General features: G+C 43.2%; 1 protein-coding gene across 1 annotated transcript; it reads right to left on the reverse strand.

Moving 5' to 3' along the window:
• Positions 1–525: 525 nt before the first annotated feature.
• On the reverse strand, positions 526–25,894 carry LOC139472456 (cysteine sulfinic acid decarboxylase-like). Its single transcript, XM_071254933.1, has 5 exons — positions 25,878–25,894; positions 16,933–17,156; positions 7,392–8,212; positions 2,655–3,065; positions 526–960 (listed from the first exon to the last, which is right to left on the reverse strand). Exons 2-5 carry the CDS (start codon positions 16,970–16,972, stop codon positions 586–588), a joined length of 1,647 nt encoding a protein of 548 aa, XP_071111034.1. The 5' UTR covers positions 16,973–17,156; positions 25,878–25,894; the 3' UTR covers positions 526–585.
• Between the last annotated feature and the right edge of the window lie 958 nt (positions 25,895–26,852).

Genomic DNA, 26,852 nt, shown 5'->3' on the forward strand with positions numbered 1-26,852 from the left:
CTACGATCGAGCCCAGAATTTCCAGCCTAGTTCTGAAAGGTTGGAAACAGGACTTTTACTGTCAGTTAACTCTCTTGCAGTCAGTTAACTCTCTTGCCTCGGGAAGATATGATCAATACGATCGTCTCGTGGTTATTCGTCGGGTTTCGATGTCAGCACGTGGAACTTTACAACCATTGTAAACACAGGACAAATACGCAAATGGAGGTAGTTTTACACCTTTTGGGATATTTGTTAACCGTTTCATGACCCTATTTTTATCTAAATGTGACTTTTCAAAAATAAAACACATGAAAAGCATACTTTAATTTGTTGAATGGACTATAAGACGTGGCGATTCGTCAACTATCGCTGGCCTATGTCAAAGGCACTTGGCTGGCCGCAAGGAACTCTAGGTAGGAAAACGGTTCCAGCTCACACACAAATATCATGACAAATGTCTAAATATAGTCCAAAAGGTAGTCCATGTCTTCAAACGTTATATCACTTGTTTCAAAGCTCACACAATGATATCATGACCAGATTCCTTGATATGGACCAAAAAGTAGTCCATGTCATCAAAAGTTATATCCCTTGTTTCACAGCTCACACAATGATATCCTGACCAAGTTTCTCAATCTGGTCAAGAAAGTAGTCCATGTCTTCAAACGTTGTCCCCGAACTCTGCAGCACCAACCGGAAGAAGTTGACATGGTCCTTCTGTGGTTGGTAAGTGATCATCATGGACCCTGCACGGAGCATGCGCTCCTTGACAAGTGGCGCCACCTTGTGGAGTCGAGCACGGAATTCTGGGCCATCGGGGACTTTCCTCAGTGATGGTGGGATGTACCAGAAGCAGACATTGGTCAGTTGTGGTTCTGAGACAACCAATTGGAAGCCTTCACGCACTTTCAGTCTTTCTACAAAATACTTGGTGTTGTCGAACAGTGTGTTGACGTGTTGTTCCAAACCCCGTGTACCCTGGCAATAAACGCGAAAGAATTGATACAATCATAAATTAATTAGGTATCACATATTCAAAACACCGATGTTTTAAAGGAGCTTTTTGGACAGAACCCGTACCACCGCACTTGTCTATTGTTATCTGCGTTGAAAATCGCAGGTTGTGAATGGAATTTCCAGGGCAATGTGCCATTGCACAAAGACGTTATTAATCCTATGACAGATAAATGTTATCATAAACAGAACTCCTTGCTGTGAAGTATGAAGGGAAGCTGAAAAGCGAAGGATATAAACTCTTAGCTGTTTGCATGTATTAAGTACAATATTTTCCATGCTATTCAATACTTCCATGAATCAAAAATACACACCCAAGCAGCATATTTCTGCAGGCATCAAAGAGACTCGTTTTCTTCTGTCTATGAAAATTACATGTAATTAAATTTCTCCAACTGAAAGGGCTAACTCCAACAGTCATCCATGCGGGATGATTTATGGTATGATGATATTTCCTTTGCCACTGTTAAGAGGTTGGCAGTAGAGTTCAAGGGTGGAAGAGATAGCCTTGGAGTTGACCCAATACCAGGACCTTCAACTGCCATCACTTAGGATGCGATGTTTGTTGTTTAACATCGCACTCAACAACATTCCAGCTATATGACGGCAGTCTGTAAATAAATCCAGTGATTGACACCATGAGCATCTTTCCACGCAATTGGGATCGATGACATGCATCAACCAAGTTAGTGAGCCTGACCACCTGATCCCGTTAGTCGCCTCTTACGACAAGCATAGTCGCCTTTTACAGCAAGCATGGGTTGCTGAAGACCTATTCTACCCTGGATCTTCACGGGTCTGAATGTAGTGACGCAAACATGGGTCCACTAACTCGCAATGTTTGGTGTGTTGAAATGGCGTTTGACTTCGCGTTATGGCCCTTATGTAGCGATGTGCATGCACGTGTGTGTGTTATTGTTTGTCCTTCCTCTTCTTACACAAACCTGTCTCTTCATAATCATACACAAACCTGTCTCTTCATAATCATACACAAACCTGTCTCTTCATAATCATACACAAACCTGTCTCTTCATAATCATACACAAACCTGTCCCCTCATCATACACAAACCTGTCTCTTCATAATCATACACAAACCTGCCCCTTCCTCAACATACACAAACCTGTCTCTCCTTCAACATACACAGACCCGCCCCTTCCTCAACATACACAAACCTGCCCCTTCCTCAACATACACAGACCTGCCCCTTCCTAAACATACACAAACCTGCCCCTTCCTCAACATACACAAACCTGCCCCTTCCTCAACATACACAGACCCGCCCCTTCCTCAAGATACACAAACCTGCCCCTTCCTCAACATACACAGACCTGCTCCTTCCTTAACATACATAACCCTGCCCCTTCCCCATCATACACAAACCTGCCCCTCCCTCAACATATACAAACCTGCCCCTTCCTCAAAATACACAGACCTGCCCCTTCCTCAACATACACAAACCTGTCTCTTCGTCATCATACACAAACCTGTCCCTTCCTTAACATACACAAACCTTTCTTTTCTAATCTAACGATACGCAAACCTGTCCCTACATAATCATACACAAACCTGTCCCTTCCTAAAAAATACACAAACATATCCCTTCCTCATCACACATAGATCCGTCCTTCCTAACCATGGCAGATGTGACTGCTTACCTTGGCTTTCCACATGAGCCAGAACTTGAAGACGTCCACCTTGCGACCACACTGTAAAGTCTTGTCGCCGGTGTCGTAACTGACGTCGTAGAACTTGTCTGGTTGGAAGAGGTAGGACGCCTTTGCGCTGTGAGCCGCCAGCAGCACACCTTCGTGTTTCGTGAGGAGTGTTGCACACTGTTGTGGCGCGCCTAGAAGTTTATGGGGGTTCCAAGTGACCGAGTCTGCCCGATCCACTCCTTCCATCAGCCCACGGTGACGTCGGGACATGAGGACGCCGCCTCCCCAAGCACCGTCAACGTGAAGCCATAAACCATTAGCAACGCACACGTCGGCGATGTCGTTGATGGGGTCGAAGGCGCCAAACACTGTTGTTCCCGCTGTGGCCACAACCAGGAAGGGACGTGCACCCTGGATAAATAGAGACACTTGTATTCACGACGAAGTTTACTGATTAGCAGGAAACACAGGATGTTTTACGATTCTTTTAGCAATACCAGAAACATTGGATGTGGACCACGCAATTCCTTCGTCCATGTGGGTAGGTAGTCGTTCTTGACTCTCAGTTTCGCTGATTTTCATTAACCACAGTAACTCTCTACCCTTGCTTTCATAAAGTAGTCAGACCGCCTCCGTGGTCTAGTGGTAGAGCGTCCGCCCGGAGAGCGGAAGGTTCGAGGTTCGATCCCCAGTCGCGTCATACCAAAAGACGTTAAAAGATGGTACTTGTTGTTACCCTGTCTGACGCTCGGCATAAAGGGGCTAAAACAAGGACTGGTCGGCTCGGAGTCAGTATACTGTGTCTTAGTAGGGTATTCATGTTAAACTGCGGCATGGTATCTCAGTGAGCTAGCACTATAAATCGGCATCAGTCCGGACTAGTACAAGCAGCCATACACGTGCATTCACGTCGCTATTTAAGTGCAATAATCTTAGACGCGACGTTTAACCCCATTTCACCTCACCTCATAAAGTAGTCACAAGTTATGGATAACAACTTCTTTATTTACTGTAAAGGCGACGTTTCGGAATAGATTCTTTTCTTGACAACGGCACAAGGATTTATACCGAAACGTCACCTTTACAGTAAATAAAGTAGTTCTTATCCATAAATCGTGTCTACTTTTTCATCCGCTAACATCCGTCAACGTTTTGCTTTCATGCAGTATTTGTGATCAGAGGAGGAATGCGTCTCCTACAACTGAAGAATGCCTTAGGGTAGCGAGAGGTAGCCAATAAGTTCCTTGTTTCTCAGTCATTTGCAAACCTTGGAACAGGTTTCTGCAGACACAGGGTGCCCTAGGCTAACAAAACAAGTCCTGGATCGTTTAATCAGAAACCAGGCTTTAAGAAATCGAGGCCAAACAGCCAATCAAATCGATGTTCACTTGCCTCGGGCCACCGATGTTTAAGCTACTGACAAGACGACCAGAGACTGTCTGCATGCAGCTACTATGCTTGCTCGGCGACCACGTATTGTTCCACCGTCAACAGGGCCACACATTCTTGCCAGGTCCCAATTGTGATTAGAAGATAGAAACTGGGGTAATCGCCGATGTTCTTGTGTAATATGTTTTTAGGTCAGTCCAGATCCACTTACTACTTTCTGGATAAGCGAGGATGTGCCTAAGGGCGTCCTAACGAACGTCTTGTGAACGTCAACGTAAGGCAACATGACAGATTTGGGGATGGCTATGTAATGATTTGGGACGGGATCACTATGACTGCCAGAACGCCACTGCATATTGTCCATGGAGGGGCCACTGGACAACACTCCATCTGTGGAGATTGGAATTTTATCCAAAACCAGGACATTGATCTGAATAACTACAAGAATGTAAGCAACCCCAAAATGGATCAAAGACAAAACTGGAATAGAACTATATTTTTCAAAAATGACCATTTTATTAAGATATCAACAAAAACGAAACGATGTTTTAAATCATATTGTAACTGTAACAAAGCAAAATATATTCAAATCAAACACTTCCGACTCCATACCAAATTCCCAACATATCAAACAAGAAATAACCGATTCATATTACATCGACAGAAATATATCATATTCACAATATAAATACACACAGTTCATGAAACATTGGTCACTCTGTCACCACCTATTGTGTAAACCCACGAACTTCCACATTCCAACAAAGATGTCATCCTGACGCTAGAATAGTTTTTGTTTGTGATTATCCATAGATATACTTTGAAACTTGTATGTATTTAACTTTGCATGTGAACTGTATTTCTGTAAACTTATTGTTTGTGTATTCCAAAATAGAAATAAAATCATAAAAAACCAAGTTTCCGAGTGATGCTGGTTAAGGTTTTGTCTTTCAAGATGATAACGCTCGTGCCCACCGTGCACGTATAGTAACTGACTACTTTCATCAGCAAAATATCACCCAGAATGCAATGCCCAGCCATGAGTCCATACATTTCCCCCACTGAGCACGTTTGGGACATAATCGGGAAACGTGAACGCTGACGTCAAATACCATCTGCTGCATCAGACGGACTGGGACAGGCGCTGCAATCTGAGTAGGCTGACGTCAATAGCGGCAGTAGCCGGACTGAGACAGGCGCTGCAATCTGAGTGGGCTGACGTCAATAGCGGCAGTAGCCGGACTGGGACAGGCGCTGCAATCTGAGTGGGCTGACGTCAATAGCGGCAGTAGCTGGACTGAGACAGGCGCTGCAATCTGAGTGGGCTGACGTCAATAGCGGCAGTAGCCGGACTGGGACAGGCGCTGCAATCTGAGTGGGCTGACGTCAATAGCGGCAGTAGCCGGACTGGGACAGGCGCTGCAATCTGAGTGGGCTGACGTCAATAGCAGCAGTAGCCGGACTGAGACAGGCGCTGCAATCTGAGTGGGCTGACGTCAATAGCGGCAGTAGCCGGACTTGGACAGGCGCTGCAATCTGAGTGGGCTGACGTCAATAGCGGCAGTAGCCGGACTGGGACAGGCGCTGCAATCTGAGTGGGCTGACGTCAATAGCGGCAGTAGCCGGACTGGGACAGGCGCTGCAATCTGAGTGGGCTGACGTCAATAGCGGCAGTAGCCGGACTGAGACAGGCGCTGCAATCTGAGTGGGCTGACGTCAATAGCGGCAGTAGCCGGACTGGGACAGGCGCTGCAATCTGAGTAGGCTGACGTCAATAGCGGCAGTAGCCGGACTGGGACAGGCGCTGCAATCTGAGTGGGCTGACGTCAATAGCAGCAGTAGCCGGACTGAGACAGGCGCTGCAATCTGAGTGGGCTGACGTCAATAGCGGCAGTAGCCGGACTGAGACAGGCGCTGCAATCTGAGTGGGCTGACGTCAATAGCGGCAGTAGCCGGACTGGGACAGGCGCTGCAATCTGAGTGGGCTGACGTCAATAGCGGCAGTAGCCGGACTGGGACAGGCGCTGCAATCTGAGTGGGCTGACGTCAATAGCGGCAGTAGCCGGACTGAGACAGGCGCTGCAATCTGAGTGGGCTGACGTCAATAGCGGCAGTAGCCGGACTGAGACAGGCGCTGCAATCTGAGTGGGCTGACGTCAATAGCAGCAGTAGCTGGACTGGGACAGGCGCTGCAATCTGAGTGGGCTGACGTCAATAGCGGCAGTAGCCGGACTGAGACAGGCGCTGCAATCTGAGTGGGCTGACGTCAATAGCGGCAGTAGCCGGACTGAGACAGGCGCTGCAATCTGAGTAGGCTGACGTCAATAGCGGCAGTAGCCGGACTGAGACAGGCGCTGCAATCTGAGTAGGCTGACGTCAATAGCGGCAGTAGCCGGACTGGGACAGGCGCTGCAATCTGAGTGGGATGACGTCAATAGCGGCAGTAGCCGGACTGAGACAGGCGCTGCAATCTGAGTGGGATGACGTCAATAACCGCACTAGCCGGACTGGGACAGGCGCTGCAATCTGAGTGGGCAAGACTCCATCAAATTGTCATTGGGTGATTGTGTCGAACCATGCCATGAATATAAACGAATGTTTGACCGATTGTGACGGCATGACGCCTTAGTGATCAAGCCATCTCAAACGTTCCTTTTGTGACAACACACCCGTCGTCGTTCCTGATTGTCTGCACCCTAACAACGCACCTCCAACAGGTCCTGTTGATTGCCCAGTTACACTTAGTCTTTCCCGTTTATTATCCACTCCTTACCATCACTCGATACCACTTTGTATTTCTGCAAGCATGTTATTTTCGAATAGCCCCTGTCTTTGGACAGTATATAACCAGAAATGAGTTCTCACCCGTGTGGGTAGAATCGAACCAGATCTTAAATAATCAACCCTTACTGGTGATGTCACACATTCCCGCTTGACCATGGAGCTTTGAGTTTGTTTGTTTGTTATTTAACGCCGCTCTCGGCAATATTCCAGCTCTATGACGGCGGTCTGTATGTAGTCGAGTCTGGGCCAAACAATCCAGTGATTCACAACATGATCATCGATCTACGCAATTGGGATCGATGACATGCATCAACCAAGTCAGCGAGCCTGACCACCTGATCCCATTAGTCGCTTCCTACGATAGTCGCCTTGTACGGCAAGCATGGGTTGCTGAAGACCTACCCCTCATCTTCACGGGCCTGAGGCTTTGAAGCTGTAATGGTCATAGATGTATTGGGCCTCGAGTTGTTTATATTGATGTCGCTAATGATGTAAAACCTCATTGACATAAAACATGAACAAAATATATCCGCATGGATAAAATCAAGCAGCACCAAGCCATACCTGTTGTTTTGTGTCCTCAATTTGGGCCTCGAGGTCCTCGGGAATCATTCGGCCTTGAGAGTCAGTCTTGACCAGTCTGATGTTATCCTCCCCAAGGCCGAGAAGAAATCCTGCTTTCGTGATTGAGAAATGGGCGAGCTCCGACGTGTACAGCACCAACTGCGGCAACCCGAAAAGACCCCGCTTCTTTGTCTCCGGGAACGCCATATGTCGGGCGCAGCTCACCGCCATGATGTTGGCAATGGATCCACCAGGAGCGAAGATGCCGTCCCCGCCTTCGTAGCCAATCAGTTGTCGCATCTTAGCCATCACTGCCAGTTCCATGACGGTAAAGACGGGAGCGACTTCGTAGGTGTAAAGACTGCAGTTGAGAGCGTCAGTCACGAGCTGACCTGCAAGACCGTAGGGGTCAAGGCTGGAGAACAGTTGGTTGACAAAGTGAGGATGGCCGGTTCGGACGCTGTATTTGATCACTTCCTTGACCCTGTCCAGCAGCTGGTCATTGCTCTCACTCGTTGGCTGAGGCTCCAGATCCATCTTGGCAGACAAATCTTCAGGAGCCATCCATTCATCGACCTTGCCCTCGCGATCCCCGGCCTTCTGGACAATGTCTTGCATGACGACCTTGAAGATGTCGTGCAGGAAGTCCTCGTGTCCGGCAGGCTGGGTTCGGAATGCCGCATTGTTATCGGACAACACACTAACGTCCTTTGAGTCCGTCCTTCCCAAGCCCCAGAAAGCAATGTCGTTCAACCTTTTCCTCCCGTCGTAACAATTGCCACTGTGTTCGCTGCACACTGCTTCCCCCAATTTGACCAAATCTTAAAGCAAAACAAAAAATTGATGACAAACACGTTTGTCTATTTGCATGGTCTCACCTTGGCTTTACAGAAAACAAACTAACAGAACCAAAAAATTTCATTGTTTTAGATCAATTAGCATTCGGGCATCTATACAACTGGTCTTACAGGTACATAGTTCCTTTTATTTGAAAACAGGTAACTACAGCTGTGGCATTTAGATCCGTATGGTTTGTTTGGTGTGTTTGTTGTTTAATGCCGCACTCAGCAATATTACAGCTATATGAAGGCAGTCTGTAAATAATCGAGTCTGGACCAGATAATCCAGTGATTGACATCATGGGCTTCGATCTACACAATTGGGATACGATGACATGCATCAACCAAGTCAGCAAGCCTGACCCCCCGATCCTGTTAGTCACCTCCTACGACAAGCATAGACGCCTTGTACGGCCAGCATAGGTTGCTGAAGACCTATTCTACTGATTTGTACATTTTTGTTCATGGAGTCAATCCATGCATCCTGAACCTGTTGAAGAGGCAGCAGAGGCAAGGCAGCAGCTCGTCGGATCGACTGTTCCACAAGGGGGGGTTATCTCTGTATCCAACAGCAAGACCAAGCTCCTGTGTTTTCCGCCAAATCGCCTGGGTAAAGTGGAAGAAACACCCCTAGATGTCTGAACCTTGAAACTCTGTCCGGAGGGCTCTAATGGCAGCAACTTCAAAGTCCACCTGGAATGTCTCTGGGTTGAATGGTTGGTTCAGTAGATGTTGGATGTGGACCTTCAACTGAGCAAAGAGGCGTTGGTAAGTTGTAGTCCGACGATCAGGCATCAATGCGTAGACTAGGGGATAGGTAATGCTTCCTTTCCGTGCATGCAGTATGTAAAGCTGATCCAAAGATCTGGGCAGGCGGAGAAAGTACCATCCATGTAGACAATGGAAGCTGACTGGAGGACTCTAAGCTGATCATCACTTGCAAATACCACCATCTTGTCTTCTTCAACGGCAAAAGGCAGAAACCGCTCACCATCATGGGTCTCTCTCCAGGGTGCTGCAATGTCGACTTCAGCTCTGGTTTTAGGGAGTTTCGGGATGGTGTGACTGCGCATCCGCACCCGCATCCAGATCTTTTCTCAAGCCTGGACCTCAGCTGCTTCTCGGCTCAGGATGGCTCGCCTCTTTTTGAGCATGGGGGGCAGGTATGTCTTGATACTTACCCCCGTATACCACTTCTCGATCGGGCAAATAGAAAGTGGCAATTATGGTAGCGAATGGGGTTTGTACGTTTTTCTCTCTGATATTGAGAGATTGGGAGTGCTGTCTACTCTCACACTGTCAAAACTTGAGGCTGTCGATGAAAAAATTCCTGAGAACATACTCCATATTTTCCTGAGGATATTCAGATAATCCATATGTAGCCCGGGTGGTGTATTCGGTCCAGCTCAGGATTGTGATTTATTATATGATTGGGGTTGCTGCTGTTGAGGAAATAACCTGAAGAAAAGAACACATCCCTCCTCCTTAACAGCTGTAGTAGTACAAAGCCATTTAATAACCATAATAAAAACTAGTCGTAATTTAAAATTTGAATTTATATAATACTTGAAAAAGCACATGGGCCAAATTATTTTACAAATTAGTTCAATTTAATTCAGCACCGAGATATATACTGAACCGCAAAAGAAACATCACTATGGATAGACATATGAGAAACCTGATTTTTTCCAAACACTGTAAACATGCTTTGAGATATAACTTTGAACCATCACCAGTCAGTCTCTTGTGTGTCCGCCATGTGCGTTGATGACTGCCGTGCAGCCTCGATACATAGAATGGATGAGGTGGCTGATGAAGGCCATAGGCACTTGAACCCACACGCTGAGGAACGCCTGACGCAGTTCAGCTGCAGTTGACGGCCTTGGTCGGATGTCATTCAGCCGTCTTTGAATCTCGTCCCACAGGTGCTCAATAGGATTTAAATCGGGACTGAGGGCAGGGCACTGCATGGTTCTGATGCCCTTCTGCTGGAGGTAGTCTCTTGTTGCTCTAGAAATAGAGAGTTAGACCCATTCTGTTTGACCACCCATTGACCATCAATCATCCACTATTGACCTTCCAGGTCTTGTAACCACTGGTGGGGTAACCGAAAATTAATCTTGACCAATAGGTGCAGGAGTGAAAGGGCTCGATTCCTCCAGGCGACTCAAGCAAAGTCGACATCAAAGATGATGGACATCTGAACCAATGGGAAGAAGTAAATTGCGGTGAAGTACACGGTCCTCCCTAGTGCCTTCCTTCTGGACCTGAAACAACAGAACATTGGAATTCGGCTGTGTCTCCACCACATGGAAATCTTCCTCCCATCGGTTGGCAAGCTTCGGTTTCCCAGGAATGATGACATTGTGAACTATCGCGACATCACCTCGATAGCAGTAGCACCACGGGCGTTCAGATTATAATTCTTCCTCTGTTTGCCATGGGCCCTGTCTTTATTTTGAGAAGCGAGCTCATATGCAGTTGTCAACTTGCGCTTCAAATCAGCAGAAAACTGCATATAAGCTGGCGATGAAGTGTTGGCGAGAGACGTGCCAAAGGCAACATCAACAGGCAGCCTAGGATGTCTGCTGATCATGAGTTAATCTGGCGTGAAACAGAAAACTCGGGCAAGGTACAGTTATAGGCAAGGACCCGCGGCCAGAGCATCCCCAGAAGTGTCCGGTTAAACTGTTCACATAACCCATTCCCCATGGAGTGATAGAGACTTGTCTATATTTTCTGTATCACAAGTATGCTGCACAGTTGTTTGATCACTCACTTTCGAAATTCCGTCCCTGATCTAAATGTAGTTCTCGACATCTCCCATCATTTCTGGCTAATAAAACCTTGTCGGAAGAAGAGCCACAGTACAGTCCCTACCCAAATGCCCACACCCATGATGAAGATGAGTAATGACGGATTCTCATTGCTGCTGTGGAATAATCAGCTGAAAGTAGGGATCATCACCTTCTTTAGTCTGTTTCTTGTAAAGGAGATTGTTAGTGGTAGAGAGAGCATCCCACTGCCTGAGGATCGAAGCTGTGTCACTATCAAATGACCTAAGAGACTCCTTTGAAGGGCACTGATCTTTGGGAAGAAGGTCCACAATTGTGCAGATTGTGCAGACAAGAAAGCATCTTCTGATCAGTCCCAACATTGGTAGACTCGAAATCACCAACCGCTAAAACACAGTTCAATACCTCATGACAAAGTGAGAGCATCTCTACAACACTGGATGACTGCTGACTGTTGCAAACCGCAGACACAGATTGGATATCCATGATGTCACATGGCAACCTGGACAGCATTTTTCCTCTTCCTAGCCCCTGGTACATACTCTATAGAAAAGTAGTAAGGCAGCAAGGTCAGCGAGCCAATGAAGTCCAGTTGCATCCATCTTCGCTGATGTTAAAACATAAGTGAGGGGGTTGTTGTCAGTGTTAACGTTGATGGGGTTGCCATACAGGTAGTCATGAAACTTCCTGGTGACAGCCAATTTTTAGAGCTAGAAACTTTAATTTGTGAGCTGTGTAGTTGTGCTCTGATTTGGAAAGCCCTTGGCTCGCATATGCTATCACTCGTTTCTGGCTATTTTGGGTTTGGTAAAGTACCGCGCATCAATGTGCAATTCAAATGGTTGAGTGAAGTCTGCGATAAATTTATCTTCTGAGGAACTGGCTAGGTCTCCAGTGTCTCAGTCTTCTCAGGGTCTGTCGTGATACCGTCCTCAGACATGATGTGACCCTGATATTTCACTGAGGCCTGCAAGAACTGGCACTTTGAGGGCTTAAGTTTGAGGCCATTCTTGTGCAATCGTAGAAGGATTACACATAATCTCTCGAAATGCTCATCAAAGGTCTTTGAAAACACAATGATGTCATCGAGGTAAATGAGACGCTGTAAGAGATGGATGTCGCCCATACATCTCTCCATAAGAAGCTGAAAAGTTGTGGGAGCATTTGTAATGGACCTACCATACAAGGCAGTACAGGCTTTACGTTCCTCAGCGATTTCGACCTGCCAATAGCCGCACTTTAGGTCAAGACAAGTATTTGGCGCCATGAAGTGCATTAAAATTCTTCTCAATCCATTGTAAAGCATAAGAGTCTCGAACTGTACGACTATTAAGCTGGCGATAGTCCATACAGAAACGTAGGGACAAGTCCCTTTTCCGAACAAGAACCAAGGGAGGGACGTAAGGACAAGAAGAATGATGAATAACCTTAGCATCTAACATGTTCTTAAGATGGAGTACAATGAAGCTGGAAAGTGTCTATGCCTTTCCCTAAAAGGACGTTCATCGGTTACCTCAATCCTGTGAGTGACTAAGTCTGTGTGGCCCATATCCATATCAGACTTGGTGAAGATGTAATCAAACTCACTAAGAAGAGTGCGAAGCTTGGCTATTTCCTTACCAAGGTTTTCTAAATTGATAATGTCTTTAGGCTCGGGGTCGGATGTTAAAGCTGGCTCATCCATAGATGAGAGACCGTCTCAAACATTGATTAGCTCTAAACAACAAAACACAGTCTTGGCTGGAATAGTAACAGCCCTGGTAGATGGATTGGCAACCTCAACCTTAGTCCTATTTGTAGACTGTCCTGGTATAAAATTCACAACCCCATTAACAAGGCTAAGTGAACCAGGTAGTGTGGGGGCAGCTGTAGCACAAAACTGCATGTCTATCCGAGGTGGTTTACCCCTGCTTACAGCTGCAATAATCTGATTACATGAAGCAGGAATAGTAATTGGCTTGGTTGTCTGCACACACTCAGTCCGGTCAAGGTCTTCCCAACGCCTAATGAGCCATTGCCAAGTCTGACTCCAAGGAGATGTGGTGGCAGTTATCGGTGCACCATGCAGGCTTTCAACAACAGTCATGACATTTGTCCCTAATAGTAAAGGCATCTTGAAGTGGTAGTCAGTCTTGGGCACTATAGGTATCGGTATAGTAACCTCATCTTCCTGACCTGAGAAGTCACTAGGGATAAGGATTACAGCTTCAACATACCCCAAGTACGGTAGCTTAGCTTCCCCGGCTCCTTTTAACTTCAAGAGTGAACCTATGCTATGGAGTGTATTTTGAGGGAGGTTATTTGTTTAAAAGGTCTCGGACATAGTGGTAACCTGGGAACCTGTGACTACAAGAACATTACATAAGTGACCTTCTACCCTAACAGATGCGGCACAAGTGTGACGTATCAAATTTGATGGCATCCCTGAATCGGAGCTAATGTCGGAGTCCAATGTTCGCCCCATAACATTGACTCCTTGGAGTTTAAAGCAGGGCACTGTGGGTGACGCCACCTGACCCCTATCTTCCTGCAATCATAACAATGTACCTCAGGTTTCAAGGCTAACTGCGATTGAGAAGTAGATGGTGTAACTGTGGTGCTACCTTGGGTAACTGCATTTGTAGTGGTAGACTTAGTGGGTAGAGTCTGTGCTTGAGTTTTGGCCTTACTGGCTTGATTCTGGGCTGTATTTGAGGGCCTACGAGATTTATATTCCAGGGTGTTAACCCTGTCCCCTACAGATCTAAGGTTTTTATCAATCTTCTTAAGGTGGGATAGCACATCATCCAGTTGTCTATTGCTTGTTGTATTGGCTGTCAGTTTGTCATGATTGTGCATCCCCAGGGGTGGCTAGCTCCTCAACCCTAGGACAGCAAGCAGCAGCTTGTTATAGTCTATACCTGAATCAAAGTGATGGCTTGCTTTAGGTCATCACGGGTGAGACTCGTCCAAAACTGGCCTCGAAGCTAGGGGCAGCATTGTGTGGTAAAGTGTCAGATGCCTCTATCTTGGAGATCAAATACTGGAGGTGGCAACTCCAAGCAGCGATAGACTCACTGTTAAAATGCTCCATCAGCGTCTTACCAGGCATCACATTGCCAAATACCTAAGTTCAACTGCTCAATAGCAGTGTCAAATGTAACAGTTTCTGAAAGCCCTCAAAGTAGGTCAGCAGCTGAACCCTTGGCAGACCTCAGCATGGCATTTAGAATAGAAGTGTCAGAGAATACATTCACCCTACGACACCCAACAATCTGTAAAGGCCATTGCTTATACTTGACCCTGTACAATTTTCTTGACCTCACCCCCAGAAAAGGATGACAACTGTGGACTGGGAGAATTGATGATGGGCATATAAGTAGACAGAAAGGGTGTCACAAGTCTAAGAGGAGCACCTACACTATGGCTATAAAAGGTATTTGGATTATACCCTGGATATGGTGTGGGAATAGTGCGGCTAATCCAAGACTCATGTGTGTGAAGGTTGTGATAAGTCACTATTCATGTAAGGTGTAGAAGTTGCCCTAGGTTGAACAAAGTTGTAAATTGACCCATGAGGCCTAGATAGTGAGTGAGTGGGTGAGTATGGTTTTACGCCGCTTTTAGCAATATTCGAGCAATAACACGGCGGGGGACACCAGAAATGGGATTCACACATTGTACTCATGTCGGGAATCGAACCCGGGTCTTCGGCGTGATGAGCGAACGCTTTAACCACTAGGCTACCCGACCGCCCCGCCTAGATAGTGAAGCTGGTGGGTCCATCATAGGGCTAACGTTCACTGTCGCCAGAGAAATCTGAAGCAGATTCTCAGAACCTGTGGGCATAGGTGACCTTGATGGTGGCATATGACTGAGCAGATGCGTTACCGGCCTAGGGGCGTGAGCAGGTAATGCCACCCTAGGACTGGTATATATTGGAGGTGGAATAGTATAAGTATTGGACAACCCAAGTCCTTCTGTAGCACCAGTAACATGATATCGTATTGGGGTGCTGCAGCTGATTCATAATATCAAAGTGATTTGACAAATTAGATGGCTTTGTTCATAATAAAAAAGTGCAAATTTATTTAATATAATTCATTGAATGAGGATGAAAATATCACTAGTAACTAATCACAGTTAAAAGACCAGGGACCAGGTTAGAAGACCAGGGTGGCCCATAGAGGATAGATTGCATAAAACATCAAAGGATGTGCTGATGCAAAATATAAATAGACAGAGGAAGCCCCGCGGGTGTGAAAAATGTCTGAAGATAGACAGAAGGTTGAAGGGGAAGATCTGGTGAGAGATTCCCAGAGACTGAAAATAAGTGTGTCGAGTACTTTAAACAGTTATTTACTGACATGCAACTGTAGAAAAGACAAACAATGGATACAAACAAATAGATGATTATGATGATGACGATGATGATGTATGAATAATGATGTAAATAACAATAATAAAATAAAGGTAACAAATTACCCTGCTACACATGGAACAGGAGGTTTGTTTTTCTATCAGGTATATCTTTAAGGAGGAATTGTTTTTTTTAAGATGAGCGTGTTTGTTTTTCACTTGAGTTAGTTTATCACGTAATTTTGGGATATCCTGTTTAGAGGGCAGTAAGTATCAAATGTCCAGAAATCTATTTTGAGAGCGAGCTTGGGTACCAGCTTAGGGGCAGCATTTAGTGTCATCCCCATGGCTAAACAACTTTACCTCTGGAAAACTCTGACGAAGATTTCAAAGTTACTTAATATTTCTCCAAAATCTAAAGGTTCTGTTTGCACTGTATGTGGCAGTTACATAGATGTAGCATCAAACAGGAGAAAGCTTTTCATTGGAAGTACTAAGACAGAGCCATGTCTTCTGATTGAAAAAGTTTTAAAAGTGTCAGTACATCGGGAATGTTCTACATATACTGTGTGCAGAAAATGTCTAGGTGAGGTAACTCGAGTGGACAATACTTTAAGCCGACTTGTGACATGATTTGAAAAGACTGTTATTTCTTTGTACCAATCCCATGGAACTGAAGTTACAAAAAGACTAAGATCTGAAGATGTTTCTGAATCAAGGGATTTCCGGAGAAAGTCATTATTCCAGGAAATAAGATCTGAAATCTCCGAAGATACAAGCTCTGCGTCTGCTTTTACATGCAGCAGGGATACCGATGCTGTCAGAGTAAGTAGATTATCAAATTATTATCAAACTTGCCCATCACAAATATTAAATAGGTGTAGTCATATGTTCATTTCGTTACAGTAATATTGTTATGAAATATGTACATGACAACAAAGTTCACAAACATCCCTCCTATATCATATTGAGAGGTCATGAATTTTCATATACCAATGTCATATTATTGGTCTTATTCACGGGTATAATTGTCATTGTCCAGACAATTCTCCACACCAAGTAGACGATGTTTCACAAGCCCCACTTGTTTGTTTTGTTTTCGTGAGAATATACAAGAGAAAGTTTGTTTGGGGGCTCTAACATTTAACATTATTTATAAGAGGATAATTCAAAAGAATAGATTTTGTGATCTTAACAATCAATGGGTGTGACTATGTATACAGCATCTCATTAAGGTTTGTGATTTTTTTAAATGGTATAACCGAATTCGATCTAACCGGGCAAATTTTTTATGTATACTGATATTGCAGTAATCTAGACTTGCCAAACATTATAGACTTGCATGGGCTGTAGTTGATATATTTGTATCAGGGTCTGTAAGACAGACTAGTCTTTGATAGGAATTTAGAAATTAGAAGAACATAAATACATGACACTTTTTTACGGCTAGGAAATTCTTTTTTTCTTTGTGACGACGGTTTAGAGTTACTTCTTGCTCGTTCGTCAGGTGATAGCTGGGGAAATGCGATTACACAACACTAACCTATGAAATGTGAAAGGAAATCTCACCATTGTTTGGCTGACTCGGGGTAAAATTGTCCGTTTCCATCCTTGGTATGCAGCGTTAACAGCAAAATGTTGGGTAAAGTATATGAAGGCATAAAACCCGAGGAGCGATGAACCAGTGATGGTCGGTCAAGCACGTGCGCAGATTCTTGTTTTCCCGATCCACATGGAAATTTGGACAAAACTGTTTGCCTATTTCATCTGGCTTGAGGGTAGAGTTGCGTTGTCTGAAAATAATAGACTGATATCAATAACTATGTGAATTTTAATTCAGTGATTATCTGAATATTATTACAGAGTTGTCCGTCTTACATATTTTGTTTTATACAGCTACTGAATGGCCGGGACACAGTGATTGTACGAAGTGTCCGACGAAAGGCATAGAAACTTACTAGGATTACTGCAGTTCCAACTGAAAATGAAAACAGCTTTGACACGTGACATGCATGAAGACCATTGACAGATATTCGTGGCTTAGTTAGAAGTACTACGACCCTGGTGACCCTTCTGCATGCAATGTATGGTGAAATAGGGTTTAACGTGTTTGCGTGTGTGCGTGCGTGCGTGAGTGTGGCTGCTTATACAAATCCAAACTAATGCCGATTTTTTAGTGATAGCCCACTGAGATACCATGCCCCAGTTTAACATGAATACCCCACACAGTAAACTGACCGACAGGTCGTTGTTTAAGGGCCTTAATGTCGAGACTCCGTGAAGATAAGGGGAAGAATAGACCCCTGCTTGCGGTAAAAGGCGACTAACGGGATCGGGTGGTCAGGCTCGCTGACTTGGTTGATGCATGCCATCGCATCCCAAATGCGTAGATCGATGCTCAAGACCCGATTGTCTAAAAGCTGGAATATTGCTGAGTGTGGTGTTTAACAACAAACAAAAAAACTTAATGCCAGACAAGGTAACAACAAGTACCATGTTTAAACGTCTTTTGGTATGACATGGCCGGGGATCGAACCCAGGACCTTCCGCTCTCCGGGCAGACGATCTACCACTAGACCACATCGCCAGTATTTCAGCACCATCGCGACTATCACAAGGCGTACACTAATGATAAGTATCTAAAACCTTGTCCATTATGGACAGAATGGTGACTACCAGAGAGTTTAAGTACAACTAGTATTTTGCCGTAAAACGTTATGAGATGAGGTGAGGTGAAATGGGTTTTAACGTCGCGTCCAAGATTAAAGCGACGTGCATGCATGTGTGTGTGTGTGTGTGTGTGTGTGTGTGTGTGTGTGTGTAAGTGTGCGTCTGCTTGTACTAGCTCGGACTGATGCCGATTTATAGTGCTAGCTCACTGAGATACCATGCTGCAGGCTTAATGCCGAGCGGCAGACAGGTTAACGACAAGTACCATCTTTTAACGTCTTTTGGTATGACGCGGCCGGCGATCGAACCCGGACCTTTCCATCTCCTGGCGGACGCTCTACCACTGGACCACAGAGGCGGTCCTGAAACGTTATGACTAATAGCCAACGGTATGATATAAAACCGGACCTGAGATCGCCAGCATCCAAACTTAGGCCACCACACTATGTATGGACTGGTGGCATGGTCACAAACAAACAATATCGTTCGACAAAATTGAGACCCAGATCTGTCAGATTAATGCAATTTCGACAAGCGTACATTTTGAGGATTTTCTCATTGCAAATAGAGCCTTAACATTTGGTACATGTAACGGTTCATTATGTCCTCATATTTAGCCAAATCATTTGGACGGACGTGTTTATATTAGCAATTTAGTGAGCAGATAAACGTGCTCTGAATACTTAATTGGGGCTGTTTCGTTTCAGTTATTGGGCCACCCAAAAATTCAAACATGGTCGCCAAGGATGAATTAAATTATGGTATATGTCGTTTGATTAGGACCCACAACCTAAATATATTATGAAAACTGAACATTTTGGAATGTATTTACCCAACACTACATCTTTAAAGTAAATAACTATATTTTAGAACTCTTTGTTTTGATTTAGGTCAACTAAAGTGTAAAAAATGAAAAGAATATTCTTTCTTTAAGACACATAACTAATGTCAAATGACTATATTGCATACTCAGAATAACAGAATATTTAAAGATTTTTTTGTGTGTCCATTGAAATATGCTTGTACATTGCTAATGTTTTGGATGGCTAGTGACAATGAAATCTGATCACGTTTGCAAAGTGTGCACTAATCAAATGTGCCATAACACTCACACCTTGCTCTACACCTCTGTCAGACGTACAACTACATCTCATGGCATGACTTAAAAGCTTGTGGTAGTGTAGTCCACAAAGGCTCAAGCCATGTGCTACAGATATTACCCATCCTCTCTCAGTTCGTGTGGAATTTGAAACTGCCCCCTGCCCCAAGGCTACGGCACTGAATTTAACGGAATTGCAATGTCGTCCCTTAATCACAACTTCGGAAGTGGCTCAGAACTTGGTTCAAGAGCAATATGAATTACATATTTCACACATTTTGACAAGATGGCTATAATTTCTTATAGCGTGCGTGCGTGCATGCGTGGGTGTGGTTCCAGAAATATTTCGGTCAAACCGTAATTATTACGAAACTGCTATATACAGTTTAGCCATGCGTAAACAATCGAGTTTGCTTTACGATCAGCTGTCACGAAGTTGTATAATACGTTTGATATTTTTTCATTACTTTGCATCAGAAAAATCATCAATTCCCATCCATGCTGTAATATTGTCATCAACCAAATCTGCTTCGGTGGTACACTCTGTGAACTCATTTCTAGTGTTCCATGCTTTGATATTGTTGAAATATTACTGAAGAGGCATAATTCCCAACTCAACTGACAATCTGCATATACATTAAGTTTGAGACATCTGCTTGTAATAAACAACATGAGGTTAATTCTTTGTTCGTCGTGAATGGTATTATTTACCATACTGATTACAAATTAGCTAGATATGAAAGGGTATGCAATTTTTATATCCAATATTGTCTTCATCAGGTTCCAGATGATATACTCTTAGTTACGTATATATCTCTTTCAGCAGTTTCGGTAATTCAGGACAAATTCCACACCACCATTGAAATCAGTGTTGGGGGTACGGCAATATCACCTATTGAGCACGAATCTAGCCCCGTCAAGGAAATAAATGAAAGAAACAACGATTGGCCTTAATGGCCTTGGGGGTTCAAACTTTGTAAAGTTCGAACTCGCTCACTCCCATTGTCCAAAATCATAGAAACTTACGGCAAACTACAACATTGAACATATATTCAAAACACAGCCAATTTGGACTTGGTTGTGCTGCACTTGGCAGCGTTCGCTCGTCACGTCGAAGACCCGGGTTCGATTCCCCATATGTGTACAATGTGTGAAGCCCATTTCTGGTGTCCCCCGCCGTGATATTGCTGGAATATTGCTAAAAGCGGCGTAAAACCATACTCACTCACTCCCATTAGAGTGAGTGAGTGAGTGAGTGAGTTGGGTTTAACGCCGCTTTTAACAGTATTCCAGTTATATCGGGGTGTGTCAGCTTAATGTAGGAGGAAAGCCCGAAGTGATGCAGGTTTCAGACATTTACCACTTCGGTGAAACCCACGAGCACGGGTATGGTGCTGACAAACCTAGAAACATAATTGGGGCGAACTGGGATTCGAACCCACAATCATAGGTTTCTGGCGTGCCCAAGGGACGCAACTCTGCACAGCGAATCGCGGCGCCTTAGACGACTGGGCCACTCGTGCCCCCCACTCCCATTAGAGACTTCTCGTAGAGAAGACTAGAAGCTCCCACTCATTCAGTTCAGAGGGATATTGCTGCCTTCGCCTTTCCTTGCCGTTGTTCAAACCAAAAGATGGGTTTGACAGACAACCATGGGCAGCAAATGGAGCATGTAAAACCAGGCTCTCTCACTCACTAGAATTGATATACCTCTGTGGTTGAATGGACAGCTTGTATCTCCCTGCTTGAGTAATAGTACAATTAGAGTGGAAGGTCCGGGGTTTGATCCCCGGCCTCGTCATACCAAAAGATGGCACTTCTTGTTACCCTGTCTGGCGCTCGGCATTAAGGGGCTAAAACAAGGACTGGTCAGCTCGGAGTCAGTATACAGTGTCTGAGTGAGGTATTCATGTTAAACTGCGGCATGGTATCTCAGTGGGCTAGCACTATAAATCGGCCGGACTGGTACAAGCAGCCACACGCACACACGTCGCTATATAAGTGCAATAACCTTGGACGCGACGTTAAACCCCATTTCACCTCCCCTGAAACATGCTGGCACGTTCAGGTATAATGTACCAATAATGTTTCAGTTTGCTATTGCACTTGGCTTCGTCTTCATCTTGATGAGCATTAAGGTTATCATTAAAATTATACTATGTGGGTTATTAATCATAAAAATGATAACGTATTCACATACCTCGTGATCTGGATATATAGACTCGGCTTTAAGTTTAATTAACAAATACACTACATTACCGAATTAGACTAAATGACTTAACATGGTATCATGACTTCAATGCATAGATGCTCAATCATCGAGGCGTAATGACTCACTTTTTAATTCAGTAATTTTTCATTTAGCGGTAACACATGGTAGTTGTGTGTTTTCCTCAACTGTTTGACAACGATAATAATATTACGATCGTACTTTAGGTGCCTTTTCTGTTCGAGAACAGCGGACGTGAATCAAACTTTAATGTACCCCGCTTGATCCGTCTATGTTTGGAGATGTTCATTTTAACCCCGGACTCTTAATCGATACAGCTTTTAAGATTTTGCATCTTAACGTTCTTAAGTCAGACTATATAGTCTTGAAGCTGAGCTCAGACATTATTATGTAATGAGCATATCTGGAAGTTTATGAAATTAAATATGAATTGTGATTGTCATCTGCCAAAGTACCTTCTTTTCATCTTAAAAGTTTGAATATGTACACTTAAAATATTGTAATAAAACACATATTTTGTCAAATTGGTTCAAAAATAATATCTGTTTTAATGTAATATTTAAAATATACATATTTCAGCGAAGTTAAGGCCTACCTTTTTTTCGTAAACACGCTTGGACGTTTTGGCTCACAGTGACGCTAGGCTTATGCATGCATTCTATAGGCCCAGTTAAAGTTGGGTTATGTGTGTATATATACCCATATATTTTAGACCCTATGTGTACGTAATTTTAATGTTTTTATCAATTATTCTTGATCTTACTATCTCTCATAACCCATTTGGGTGGCGTTTGTACATGTGTTTTAATGTATTGCGCTCCGTTGACTCTTATCTTGTTTAAGCACAAATGGTGAGACAAAAATAAACCGTATTGTATTGTATTGTATTGTATTGTATTGTATTGAAGTAATAGTTTTCCCACTCATCCCACCTGGTAATTTAATCCGGTTTAAATGGCTTCCTCATCGTGCGTTCTCTGTCTATCATGGCGTTACAATTGTGTTCCTCCGTTCTGATAAACTTTTCTATGCTGATCCATCGCATGTATGCTCATTCTTGTTAATTTTGATTCTGTACATAATGTTGTACCATGTTCATGATTCAATTAAGGATTTACTGTGGATTTTGTTTCGGTTCATTGAGGTATGAATCGAAAAACCGATGTGCAAGCCTTTGTACGAATCCGCTAAATTAAACAAAGTATGCAAACGTTTGTAGGAATCCGCTACGCGGATTCATACAGTTTACACATCGGTTTTTCGATTCATACCTAAACGAACCAAACAAATCCACAGTTAATCCTTATAATTAAATTCGACAACGAAAACATGTGTTATTTACAGTAGGTTAACCAGCAACAGTTGTATTTAGTAAAGCAGAAAAAATGACGAGATTAATAAACATTCCAGGTGAAGGAATATATACTGTGGCGTGACATGAATAAGGTGATTGTTTAATTTATGCTCATAACTTGACACGCCCTTAAAGTCAGTAGCCAATCAACGGAGAGTAGGATCAAAACAAAGTTCACAGAACCTGTCAATCAACGCAAGAGACGAGAAGAACCGCAACAGTCAGACTGTAACGAACCGGAACAACGAAGGCGGTTGTTTCAAATGACATGGACAGTTACCGCTAGATTCAAACATTAGTTCCCTGAGAACGGGAAGACACAGTTAGAAAAATGCGGGTTAGAAATGAAACCCGAACCCATGAAATTTGTGAAACCCTGGCGAGCTCACAAAAAACAGAAGAGAGAGCCTGCACGTTTGCTGTTTCATTCCGTCTCGGTCTACGGTCTCAACGGGTAGTTTGAACAATGAATACGAATTTCGCTAAATGTCCCGCGCATGAGCAGAAAGCGAATTCCGTCGACTGCAATATTGGGATTCCCCGACATTCCGTTGCAATAAAAGTAGTAGGGAAATGAATGCAATAACACGTGGCCAATTCAGCTAATCAGAATGCAGGAATTACAATGAACACAACGAAAATTTAATTCTTCTTGCTTGACAAAGGTATATTGATCTATACTAATACGTCGATATCATAATTGTTATCTATAATATTTTTGTCTACTTTGTCATCCGTCAACTACCTATCAATTAATTAATCATTAGTGCTAAATATACATCCATCACAACATTTGTCGATAAACAAAGCGGTATTTGAGAAGCTCAAGGGACTGTCGAAAGGCCGAACCCAGCACCCATTTTTATCACATCATGACATTACAAGATTCAGAAGCTCCAAACATGAACCGGAGTAAGTCAGTCATCCTCAGTTAAATGGAACAATTAGATGAGGAAAGTATAGAAAAAATAAGTTGTGATTTTTCATGAAACCTTTTTATTTTCACGAAGTAGAAACTTCAACAATACTATAACCAAACATTCAGCACTGAGGGACAAATAGTGTCGTGACCCAAGTAATACAAAGTGACCTACCCTGATATTACAGTGTAATTTACATAACAAAACCTGGTTAAACATTACAGTTTCTACCCCAATTCCTAAAGATCCTTTGATCGACAATGCAGCATATTCTAAATACTAAAAGGAAACTAGATATTTCACACACAATAACTTTTAAAGATGTCTACTTTATACTCATAGTTTTTCTCCTTTATTTGCATATGCAAGAAATTAAACCTGACGACAACATATAAACTATTACGGATCCCGTGAATACAAGTCTTCATACATCAAAATAATTTGATAAATGTCACTGGGAAGTCATATAACATGGCAATATAAAAATATTAATATACTTGGTTCTCACATTTAGACAGTCGTTCAAACAGTAACACAGTACATATGACCGTGACGTAAATTTCAAATCTAAACAATTTTGCCATATTGTCTGCAATCAACAATCTAATTTAAAGTAGCAGCATATATAAAACCTCTTCAAACGATTGCTGTTGCATTGGTTCAGTTTACTTTAACTTATTGACACTAATCTATTTCATACTGAATGTGTAATTTACGTTGTAATTTACGTCACTCTGAAAACTGTTGGTTTGCATTTGAAATTACTTCCTAAAACAATGGTATTTGAGTGTATTCTGACCCAGTGATTTATTTTACAAATACAATTCACAATTAATCTCGATTAAATTTTAAAATACGGCTCCTGGCGGTGGGTTGTTTGGCTGCCATTGAATTTGACTAAATATGATAAAAACTCGATATTTTAATTTAACCTAACGGGTTATTTAAATTGATGACACTTCTAAGCACAAAATAAAAGAAAGATTTGTCCGATTTTATAAAGTTAAATAGCAGTAAATGAAGAGAAATTCACGAGAAATTTACGTCACAGAGTTCGTAAATTACATTATACTGAACAACATGGACAAGCCAAACCTCCAGATGTATCTGGGGACATCAGAAGGCGTGATGCAATGGCCAGTGGTACAAACACCTGTGTTTAAACATTCTGTGGGGTTAACATTCCCTACTAAAAGGTTTTTTCAAATGCCTATCAAACGTAAATTACTAAACGTAAATTACATCTGAACTTCAATGGTTCAATATCCAGATATAAAAGCTGCGTTTTGGCGCTGTTTTGTTACAAAACATTTGTGGATATAGAAGCCCTGGTCAGGACCATCGACTGAAACCAATTCAAATTCACACTACCCTTTACTAGCCGTCACGTATAATTAAAAATCGCTTTGAAAATTCCTCATTAACGAACAAGTTCTTACCAACTGCAGCTTTTGTTGTATTTAACAAGGTATATACTTTTTGTATGTTCCTTCCAGCTTTGAATAAACCTGTTTGGTTGCAAAATATGCAAAAAAATAAACTATGTATCATGAAAGTGAGCACAGAGTAAATTTCACAACATCTGCCGACAAAATATTTAAGTATATTTGACAATTCAATTCTGGCTCACATGCAGGATGTTTGGACTGTACTGATATTTTTTAAGAATGATAGTTAGTATATCTGACATTGTCACACATGTCTTAGTTTAACATTTTCTTAAAGGAAATGTTATTCATCGACAATTGAAAAATGGCACCCAAGCTGTGGATTATTTCCGCATGCATTATGTGCTATTTTATTTCGAATTAGTGAGTGAGTGAGTGGGTTTAACGCCGCTTTTAACAGTATACCAGTTATATCACGGCGTGTCAGCTTAATGTGGGAGGAAAGCCCGAAGTGATGCAGGTCTCAGACGTTTACCTCTTCGGTGAAACCCACGATTACGGGTATGGTGTTGACAAAACCTAGAAACATAATCGGGTCGAACCGGGATTCGAACCCACAATCATAGGTTTCTGGTATGTCAAGGGATGCAACTCTTCACAGGGAATCGCGGCGCCTTAGACGACTGGGCCACCCGTGACCCCTTGTCTCGAATTAAGTTTCTGGTATACTCAACTAATTAATGCGCAGAAATATATCTTTCAAATACACTACAATTTGGGAATAAATCGGTGTCATATCTGAGCGACTGCATTTGTACCATTTAACTGAGAATGACTGAAATACGGAACGTACCTGCAAGTGAAGAGCGGAGAAGAAGTGTTTTCTTCATTTATGACATGTATCATATTTATACAGAATGTTTTAACGTTATTTGCATGTTGCCTCGCATGAAGTAATAAGCATTATGTATTCAAATTGGCTTACTTTGATCATAATGTATTGATCTGTATCTCATGAATACTGAGTGGAAACAGTCTTGGTTTTGTGCATTCAAAGTGACTTCACAAATAATCCGGTATATGAATTGGATATATGTTATTGGAAAATGTTGGTGGCCTGATATTCGACAAACGTTGCGTCAAAACGCAGCCATTGTCGATTTGCAATGTCTTAAACGGCATTGTTTTCACACTTGTCAAAAAATGTCAATAAACAGTAAAGCAAAATGCACGTGCAAGTTATGGCATTCGTAACTCGTGGTAGTGGCTATAAACATTGTCAGCATTTTTCAAGTTCGAAAATGCCGAGACTCAGGGATGCCGGTCGGAACATCAACACAGGTCGTATCTAAAAAGGGGGTCCGCAGTCTTCTGTTGCACGCCACTTCAATGTCCACCACAGCACCATTTGCCGCCTTTGTGACCGATTCACACAGTTCAATTCCACTGCAGACCGCCCGAGATCCGGCCGACCAGGAGTTATCACCCCTGCACAGGATCGCCACATTCGTTTGTTCCTCCTACGTCATCGCAATGCCACAGCTGCTGAGACTGCAGGACGCATCCCTGGTTTGAAGAGGATATCAGATCAGACTGTTAGGAACCATTTTCGCGAGGCTGGAATCCGACCCAGAAGACAAGTTGTCATCCCTGTTTTGCAACAGATTCATCGACAGCAACTTGCGTTGGTGCCAACGGAATTTGAGAAACTGGAGACGAGTGTATTCATGTTGGCATGTCCTCGACTATTAAGTCCGATGTAACACTCCTATCGCCATTGGCGTGAAACAACGTACTAAAACAACGTAATGTCTGGCATAGTCCCCTG

This window comes from Haliotis cracherodii, unplaced genomic scaffold (assembly GCF_022045235.1).
Source record: "Haliotis cracherodii isolate W230 unplaced genomic scaffold, xgHalCrac1.p SCAF_24, whole genome shotgun sequence".
Taxonomy (NCBI): Eukaryota; Metazoa; Mollusca; class Gastropoda; order Lepetellida; family Haliotidae; genus Haliotis; species Haliotis cracherodii.

Coding starts and splice junctions, on each gene's coding strand:
- LOC139472456 (XM_071254933.1), bottom strand. CDS start 16,972: ATGGAAACGGACAATTTTACCCCGAGTCAGCCAAACAATG. Junction 8,213..16,932: donor CCCGAGTCAGCCAAACAATG/GTGAGATTTCCT, acceptor TTTTGCTTTAAG/ATTTGGTCAAATTGGGGGAA. Junction 961..2,654: donor GGCTCATGTGGAAAGCCAAG/GTAAGCAGTCAC, acceptor GTTTATTGCCAG/GGTACACGGGGTTTGGAACA.